Source organism: Montipora capricornis, chromosome 13, assembly GCF_036669925.1.
Source record: "Montipora capricornis isolate CH-2021 chromosome 13, ASM3666992v2, whole genome shotgun sequence".
In the NCBI taxonomy this organism is placed as follows: Eukaryota; Metazoa; Cnidaria; class Anthozoa; order Scleractinia; family Acroporidae; genus Montipora; species Montipora capricornis.
This window is the reverse complement of record NC_090895.1, coordinates 29,637,708-29,647,646: the sequence shown is the minus strand read 5'-3', so window position 1 is coordinate 29,647,646 and position 9,939 is coordinate 29,637,708. Positions and strand designations below refer to the sequence as shown.

At 36.6% G+C, this 9,939-nt stretch overlaps 1 protein-coding gene across 1 annotated transcript; it reads left to right on the top strand.

The window, feature by feature from the left end:
- Window positions 1–3,714: 3,714 nt before the first annotated feature.
- LOC138028348 (ubiquitin-associated domain-containing protein 2-like) lies at window positions 3,715–9,650 on the top strand. Its single transcript, XM_068875848.1, has 9 exons — window positions 3,715–3,923; window positions 4,887–5,017; window positions 5,420–5,539; window positions 6,084–6,187; window positions 6,642–6,762; window positions 6,950–6,997; window positions 7,241–7,474; window positions 8,593–8,790; window positions 9,303–9,650. Exons 1-9 carry the CDS (start codon window positions 3,893–3,895, stop codon window positions 9,411–9,413), a joined length of 1,098 nt encoding a protein of 365 aa, XP_068731949.1. The 5' UTR covers window positions 3,715–3,892; the 3' UTR covers window positions 9,414–9,650.
- Window positions 9,651–9,939: the final 289 nt, after the last annotated feature.

Below are 9,939 nucleotides of genomic sequence, written 5' to 3'. Positions count from 1 at the left end.
CACTGATAAATTCACTCGACTACACTTACTTACAAACCTGGGGCAAGCACTTGTCATTTTATTCAGCCCTTAAACTGCCCTTGAAACAATGACCTATGTATGACCTATGACCTTGAAAATAAAAACACAATCCAAGACCGAGAGATTTTAAAAGCAATTCTTTGAACCCATTTCTGGAACCACAATTTTCCTTTTTAAGCTCCCTTTGTGTTCCAATCTGTTCGAAATTAGCTGTTTGGGAACCCATTGACCACGGACAGTGACGCATACACGCATTTCACGGTACACATTCCGTAAAATATCTACGTTTCCTTCACAAATATATAATTTCTTTAATCAAAATAAACTTAAATAACTTACCCCACTAGTACTCCAGCATCCAAGTATTGAAGCCTTTTTCTCTCGACGAAAATTAAGGTATTTTTTCGCAACAGTTTATTTAAATTTTCCCGCGGACTTCCATGGCCACTTTGACAGCAAAGTGGGTTCCAGGAACCGGCGAACCTTGAGCCACACCCAGGGAGGGGGAGGGGAGGGGATAGCAGTACAAACATTTCGTGCCGATCCCTACCACGAAGCAAGCTTTACATTGCTGTAAATTATTGCTCATTTCACTAAGTAATTATTGCGTATTCACAATTCAACATCCGCATTTCTAATTCAAATTGCTGATAAACTCGAAATTTGAGTGTTTGTATTGTCGTCTGGTGGTGCAACCCGGCTCCTCAGTGCTTACTACTCTTGGATCTTTTTCTTGGTACATATGTATTTAAAACGTTTTTTTTAAGTTAAATATTACCAACACACAAATTAACGCAATCTCAATAAAACAAATAGGTTTTCACAACTTGTCACTCAAACTCAGGACTCAAACTCAAGTGAACAAATTGTTCACCCCCAGTCGTAGAGTCCTACTGCATCTCATTCGACACTCGAGCACATACTGTTTTTGCTGGATTTCTTGGAATTTTATAAATATTATAGATACTTCTTACTAACCGAGTTCCAGGTACCGATTTTTTCCCCGTTGATTTATGGCCCAAGCGCGAAGCGGGAGTAATGCTGTTTCTGTACTGTGGTTAGGCCTGTAGGCAGACTGCATTCGAGCATAGAATCCATTAATTAACTTGCAAATACTGATGTAGCTGATTAGATACAACACGTTCTGTGGTTTTCAATAAGAAGGACAAGCTTGTAATCATCATCATCATCATCATCATCATAATCTTTATTTTGACACGATAAGAATAAAAGCTAAAAGCTTGTGGGGTCGTGTATTACATGTAAACACATAGACATACTAAATAAAAATTTCAGATTAGAATAATTTAAACTGTCGTTACCCATCCCACTTCCCAACTTACTAACCCCCCTAGCTCTAATAATAAATATACAAAGGAAAAAAAAATAATAAAATAAATATATATATATAAATGATTTGGTTGAAAAGTTAAAACAAGACTAGATGTTGCATCTCGACAACGCTGTTTCGTGAGTTGCCTCACTCATCAGGAGTTAATACTAAATGCAACTTGTGCTTACTTGAGAAGTTTATTATAATCCGCGAACCGCACCGCTGCACACTAAACAAAAGAAATGAACTTGTTTCATGTTGTAGACATAGGAAAAAAACACTACAGCGTAGTAATTGAGCAGCCCTTAGGGAGCCCTTATGTAAATTTCAAGGACATTTAAAGTGACGATTGTTGTATATACATTTAGTATTTAACTCCTGATGAGTGAGGCAACTCACGAAACAGCGTTGTCGAGATGCAACATCTAGTCTTGTTTTAACTTTTCAACCAAATCATTTATTTCTGCTCTATCTAACGATATCGAGCACTCTATGCAGACAAGTCGATTTCCTGTCTACTTATATATATATATATATTTTATACAATTATAAAATTATAAAAATTATAAAAAACGTCATACCCTCCTACCCAAGCTCTTTGATTATCAAATACTTCAATACATCCCCTTAAAATTAATAATATAAAAAACCCATCCCTTCTAAAATTACTAGTCTGCGCTGACGTAATACTAAAATCAAAGTCCCTAAAAGCTATCAAATTATTCAATTTCTTCTTCAAGAATGGGACGATAATTCTTGAGAAGCTCAGGATCAAGATCTTTCTTTTTGATGATAGGGGTGACCAGGCCATGCTTAAATTGCGAAGGGAATACGCCAGTCATAAGTGATGAGTTGATAATTGCAGTGATAGGGCGAACCAAGGCGTCAATGCACTTCTTTACAAGGACTGTAGGTATCAGGTCCAAGCTGCAGGACTTCGTTCGTGATGACATAATGACTGATTTAACATTTTTAGATGTCACTGGCCTGAAGGTACTCAGCTGATAACTTGATGGAGTAGGTTGCTTGTCATAACGATGACAATCGCCAATGTCAGAAGAAGCCATTAAGTCCGGCGTCCAGTAAATCAGAGATCTTAGAATCAAAGAAAGTGCAGAATCGTGTCGCAAGTTCATGCCGGTCAGTATGGGTAGGCAGGATTATCTTGTTCTTTACGGTGAACAGCCCATCAACGAGATTGAAGAGTTCAGATTGAGCCGATGTAGAGATTTTATCAAAGTAGTAGTTCCTCTTTGCATTTTCAACAGCAGTGTAGTATTCACTTGCTTTCTGTTAGTAGACTTGTTTCTGAAGTAAAGGTTTGATATTTGCCATTTTCTTTCCCATCGACATTTTTCTCGCTTTAACTCACGAAAAAGCCTCACCACTACGAACGAGTTCTGTATCTTCTTGCTCAAGGCTAAGTACATATGATAGGCTTTTTACTTGTTGATTGCTGTTATTTTATACTCTTTTTTTTATAAGAACCTTTTTTATAAGAACGTTGAGGCTGAGAGGAACTAAAATTTTAAGAACGTATTAAGAACATTTCTCAGGCTGAGAGTCGATTAAGAACGTTTTTATTTAGCTCATTTGTATTTTGAATGCAAGCATAAAATAAACTTACTGTAAATTACTGTAAATTAACCCAAAACTTAATGAAATATTTTGTATAACATAAAAATGGTTTTCTTATTGTATGATACACATCTCAGTTTGTAATAATGAGCAGTTCTTATTTATAATCGTTCCAAAATAACTTCAACACAATAAAAGTCATCAGGTGAGACAAAGTCTGATGTAAAGCCTCACATCGCAAAAATATATTAGAATGTTCTGCCTCATATCCAAAATTAAACGTTCTTGTAAAAAAAGAGTGTTCTGATTCACTATTGGTTGTAGTCTTTGGCCGACGGAGGTGTGCTAAGTCCATCCAACAAATAAATAAAATACACATTTCTGTTATTAAATAAGTGGAATGTTGGGAGTCAAGGATTTGTTCAATTTATGTAGTCTATGTAACTAGTCTAACTAAACAACATTTAATCGTAAAGCGAAATAAACTTTAATTGCTTGCTGGCTGACCCGTGTCATAGTTGACTTGTTTGCTCACGATTCAACTTTTAATGTCAAAAGTACCTTTGATTTTTTTGTAAAATATAAAAAGAAACTAATATTTTTAAAAATACAACCACACTTGTATAAGGAACATGTTTCGATGTTTCCTTAAACTCAAAAGTGTGGTTGTATTTTTTGAAATATTAGTAACACTTGTGCTATCCAGGCCATTTGAAAGAGAAACTAGCGGAAACGTCAGAGTCTTGTGACAAATAGTTGAGCCAGCAAAATGTGTTGTCCAGCTCTAATTACAGTCATGCGTAATGAGAACAAGGAAGCCATCTTTGTTTGGAAAGAAGCCGGGAGTCTCGTTTCGTTTCGATTGTCTTCGATCTTGTCTAAATTGTGTTTTGTCAAGGATACAAGCGCATTTTACAGCTACAAACCCAGAATTCTTGGAGTTGTGATCGCCTGTGTTAAATGTTCCCTGGGGCTTCGTCTACGGGCTTTTGTGAGTGTCAAACTATTTTAGTATTAAAAAGCGAAATCACACTTTCGTTATATCAGAAAAAAGAACGCATGCATTGATTGATGTGGGAGGGTTGTTTATAGCTGAATACAAGTTCAAGGCGTATGCTAGTTGTCTTTCCATAACCCGATCACACGTAAATAATTAGGAAAAATAAATAGTGAAACACTTATTTTCTAACACTTCAAACAAAACGGATGTTTTCGATTCAAAGTAAATTGTCAGCTTATTTTGCTTGAAGACAAGCTGACGATTTCACTTACACAGAGATAACTGTGTGTTAATCTTGTTTGTTAGCTGGTACAGTGTATATCGAAAAAGGGAAAAGGATTTATTTTGCCAAACCCGGGCCACATTGGTGGGAGGCGAGTGCTCTCACCACTGTGCCACCCCTGCACCTCCTAGGTGTACTTAAGCATTTCGTTGACAAAACGAGTGGATGGCTTAATGACCTCAATACACTGTACTATAATTGTGTAAATCCATAAAGGGATTATTCTTTTCAGCATCTTTTGAATAGCCCTTATCGGAGTTATCAGCGGTTTTGCCACATGAATGAGGCTAAGGGGTCATTTTGTATTGAACTGACTCTTACGCCTCTTTTGCATGTAGTTTAAAAAAAAATAAAATGTGCCTGCAGGCTCAACTCCAATAACAACCATTAGGACTATAGTTTTTCATCAATGAAAATAAAGCCAGTGGAGAGTGTCATTCACTACCAAGTCAAGCATACTCATGAATGTGATCATTCTCAATCGCTTTTGGATAGTGTGACTCTCTGCAAGATCTCAAAACAATAATGAGAGGCCCTTGTTGTGCATAACAATAATAATCAATTATTACCGCAGTATAGATTTTCACTTATCATAAAATGATGATATTATCATCGTTTTTCTGTAGTCTACACTTGTAAATGTGTAATGGTTATTTTTCTTGCTTTTCCAGACCATGCACCACTCAGTAAAGGCCTTCTTGTATTAACTGGAACAGCATCTCTCATAAACATCCTTTTTTCATCATCCACAAGGACCTTGCTCCCCAACGTTACATGGATCCAAATCATCAGAAACTCAAAGGTTGTTGATACAATACATGTACATCTGGACATGCATAAAATAACGAAGTTTAGTAATGTTGAATGATTGATTGATTCCCAGCCTAAGATCTATCAGTCTCACCCAACTAGTGGACTGATGCAAATCCTGCATTTTAATTGGCTATGCTACGAGAGGACTATACTAATAGTCCTCAAGTAGCAAACTTTTGTTTTATTGCCAAATGAAAATTTCTTCAACTTACATTTGCTGACTTAATTATTGCCTTTTCTGTCAGACTAGTTGGGTGATACTAAAACGATTAGAACCTTCACCCTCAAGGGCCACGGGCCAATAGCCCATTTGGCTTCACCTCATGGGCGATTGACCCATACCCCTTGTGGGCTATTGGTCTAATTGTTACTTATATTCTTATATCATCAGCTATGGCAAATCCTGTCATCCAGTTTTTACTACTCAACCACCAGGAACTTAATTTGTGGTTCACTTCTTTTTTACACTTTCCGCATTTTTGAAAGGAGGTTTGGATCCAAAAAATATGCAGTAAGTTGTGGTTTTTGTTTTTTTGAACACAAAGCACCAAGTGTAAAAATTTAGTAGCAATCTGCAGTATTGTAATTTTCATACATGTGAGATGCACTCCCTAGCCCTGTGTATCGAATTTATACACCCCTAGCTCTGTCTATCTACATGTATACAGTAATATTAGATTGTTGGAGTTTATGTTTCCTGCAAGCAGAATGTTTGTAATTAAATTCCTTTTGTGCGGGGTTTTCCAGTGAGATCAAACCCAAGCCTTGGTAACTTTGAAGGAACATAGGGGATGGCTACTTGGATACTTTGCATATTGTGCAAACAGAACATGAACCAAGGAAAGAATGTGTGTATTGCAATAGGGAATATCACCACATATCTGGTCGTATTATACAACACATCCAGTGTTCGTATCATTTAGTGACATTTGCTCCAGAGATCAGCCAAAGTAAAGATCAAGACCATACATGTAACTACGCCTGAGCTGTACCTCTAAACCAAACCTTTGCAAAAATGTTCATGGAGTGTACATTTGCAATGTTGTTTCTTTCAGTCTTACATCTTTAGCACCACTGTAATAGCAATAGGGCTCCAACTGACAGCCGTCTCTGCTATCAGACATCTTGGTCATGAAGTGGGGCTTCCTCCTCCTGGACTGTATCCTTTGAAGCTCAAAACTGTTTGACAGCAATATACAGTAGGAATAAGAAACATACATCATTTACGAGTATGGAAGTCTAAGGAAGAGATGTGGGCAAGATCTTGAGTACAGCCCGGGGCCACATTCTAATTGATCATGTTTGAGACAGAGGGTGCACTTATCTCATAATATTACAAATAAAACCAAAACCTGGCAGCAAATCACTTGATTTAATATTAACCATAATTATTCAAGTCAAACAATGCAAACTTAGCGAAGAATGGTTTCTCATGCAATTATTAATCATTTAGAATTTCCAATAGTTGCCAGAACGAATTTGAGTAAAAGCATTTCAATCTTTCATTCAGAGAGTGAAAAATGTGATAATAGACATAACATTATTATGATTCTTTTGTTTTCTTTTAACCATGTTGTTTTCCTTTATCATAACAATTATTATTAAAAAAACAGCTTTGGATTTGTGTATGCAACAGTTGTGCAGTATTTCTGTGATGTCCCACCTTCTGATGCACTTTTGCTTCTTGGTGTGCCAATCTCAGGGAAAATATTTACCTACTCTATAGCCCTACAGGTTAGTAATATTGCAAGACATGAGATGCATTTATTTTGATATAAACTGACTTTAAATTTTGTACATAGAACTTTATTTTCTATTTTCCATTGTTCAGGATTATGGATTCCCAATAAAATAATATTGACCATAAATTGAAGTATTAAAAAAATGAAGCCATTAACATTAATTTTTTCTTTATTGACAGATGTTGATGTCCAACAAGGAGTCTCTCCTAGCTGGTATTTGTGGCATGGTAAGTAAATGGTAAATTTTGTAAGTTGTAGAAATAATAAATTGTACACTGTACGTAATACTAATGATAATGATATTTCAATCTTTCATTCAGAGAGTGAAAAACGTGATAATAAACAATTATGATTCTTTTGTTTTCTTTTACCATATGTTGCTGTCGGCTTGCATTGTGTGCAACGACTTGTCTTTTGTCAGATTTCTTCATTCACATAAGTTATAAATTTTCTGCCTTAACATTTCTTAGGTGGCAGGAATTATTTATAGATTCAACATATTTCGTGTTCAGCAATGGCTCAAATTGCCTGAGTTTGCAATGGCTGCTGTTTCCAGGATGCTTGGCGACACGTTTTCATCTGCAACTCCTTCAACTCAGTCTTATCCCATGGGAGCAACATTGGAGATCCAGAGACAGCAGCAAATAGAGCATTATGAACAGCAAGCACTCACAGCAGCCAGGATGGGACATCTTAGGAACAGAGTACTGTTGGACAATACCATGTTTTTGAGTCTTAAAAATAATTTTTGTTTTTTATGAGTTGAAGTCGATTCCTTGCCTTTCCTTAACCCTTTCACTCCCAAGAGTTACACTTATAGATTTTACTCTGTCTAATGCCAGACGATTTTACTCGTCAATGGGAAACCCCACAGGAGTGAAAGGGTTAACTACCTCCTGCTCGTAATTTATTTTTATTAGTGCATATTGATACTGGTAAAGTCAATTTTCCAGACCCTGATTGTCTGTTCCTGTAACCAAAGAGTCTTTTTGGGGTACTCCAATTTTCCTCCCTCATCAAATTCGAACTACCAGCTTATTACACTGTACATCTGGCTGTCATGCTTTGCTCCAAGATAATACCATGGCCATACAGTTGCTGCTACATGTAGAGCCTGGCACTTTATGAGATTTCTGTGTGATCTTGTTGAGCTGCATTCCTCTTGCTATAGCCCCTAATATTGCAGCTGGATTGAAAGGACCAGTTTGTTACTGTATTTGTTTTTCAAAAACTTATCAATAATTCATGGCCTAACAGCCTATCAAAACATTGATAAAACATGTGCATGAGCTTTAAACCGTAGTATAGTAATGAAGCCTGGCTTGTTTTTCTTGTATGATATCTTCCCGTCACATTTTGAACATTTTGAATGTTCAGACTCCCAAGGGACACTTTTTGTGGAATGTTTGTGAAGTCATTCAAAGAACTCACAGCACCTGTTTTATTGGGTCTAAAAACACTCGGCTACACCTCATGTTTTTAAACCCAATAAAACATTGCTTCTCGTTTTTTAAACATAACATAAGAAATAAATAATGTTAAGATCATTGTTTAATGTTTAGACGTTAATGACTTGTATCATTATTTTAAACTTGATAAACTTTGACATACTTTATGTATCATTTTATTACTGAATTATTGTCCTGTGGATGTTGAATCGTGTACTTGTTGTCATTATCATCATTAATAATATCAACTCCATGCCTTTTTTTTTTACTGTAGTCAATCATTATACTTTCCTCTGTTATCCAAGCTTTTTGTATTTTCCAACAGTTGATTGATATATCACTGTACTGCAAATGACACTGTTTTTGATCTGAAGGGTCCTGCCCGTGTTGGTCAAGGATACGCTGATGTTCTGGTCCCCCCAGCAGCTGCTGCTGCTGCTGGACGCTGGTTATTGGGTGGAGAAGCAAACCGTCAGCCAGATGCACAGCTGAATGACTGGCAGACCAGGCATCCAAATGATGACAATGCCAACTTACCCCAGCAGCCCACTGTAGAGGTGTCTGAGGAACAGGTTAGTGAATTGCGGCTTTTAAAATGATCTATTATGTGATGTTTAAAAAACGAGCAGCAGTGTTTTGTTGCTTGTGTAAACACAAGGCTTAGCTAAGTGTTTATAGAACTGATAAAACACGTGCTGCGAGTCTTTTGAACGGCTTCACAAAAGCGTGTCCCTCTGGACTCAAAACAATGGTTCAAATTGTGAGAGGAGATTATTACTGTCTGTAGCCAGAAAAACAAGGTGTCTCTTATTAGCATCGTAAAGAATACTAACGACGAGTGTTTTATCAGAATCTGTAAGTAACAGTGTTGTACGAAACACCTGTTTGTAGAGCTCCAATCTGACCAAAAAAAAAACTAAAGATCTTGCAGTTGAATGTTTTTTTTTTAAGCGGGCAATTCGAGGAAACTTTTGCGCAATTCTGTGAAGTTACTGGTTCACATGCACAAGCTATTCATTTATTCCTTGGAACAATTCCATATCAGTTCATGTTTCTTTCTTTGTTGTCTCTCTAATTATTTCAGGTCCAAACCCTAGTGGAGATGGGTTTCTCAAGGCTAGCGGTGCTACATGCCCTGACTACAAGCAATAATGACATCACCATTGCAACAAATATCTTACTGTCTCAATCATAAAAGCAGTAGGAGTAAACACATGTAAACAGAGATACAATGTGCCTCTTACCAACATTTAGCTATGAATAAAATAATGGCCTGCTGTATATAATAGGTTGTATAAATCAGATTTCAATCAGATACGTTATATGATTTTGATTTTATAAATAGAATGAAGTTATGAGTTTGTGTGTGTTTTTTATAAAGTTTAGTAATGTATTTCTTCTTCTGGCCAGTCAATAAAAATTGTACATTGAGGCTTTTGAGACGTTATTATAAGGAATCCCTAAGTCAAAGAATATCCACTTGATCAGCTCCCCTTTAGGTAAGCTCTGGCAGTTTTCCCAAATTTTACCCTGCTAGAGTAGAGCCGACATTCTTTCGCAAAAATTGACTTCAGATAGAGTCATGTTCACAAAAGGCTATCTGGATAATCCCCTTGGTACTGGCACTTCGACCGACTCCACAAAAAGCTCATTCCCCCAAATCTTTTACTGATGATATAAGGAAAAAACTTTAGTTCTGTCCTGTAGCGATGATTTTCGTC

Bases quoted from the DNA above. Each gene is read 5' to 3' on its own strand.
- LOC138028348 (XM_068875848.1), top strand. From the start codon at position 3,893: ATGTTCCCTGGGGCTTCGTCTACGGGCTTTT. The intron at 6,188-6,641 runs GTATCCTTTGAA...TTAAAAAAACAG, and splicing joins GGGCTTCCTCCTCCTGGACT to CTTTGGATTTGTGTATGCAA. The intron at 7,475-8,592 runs GTACTGTTGGAC...TTTGATCTGAAG, and splicing joins TGGGACATCTTAGGAACAGA to GGTCCTGCCCGTGTTGGTCA.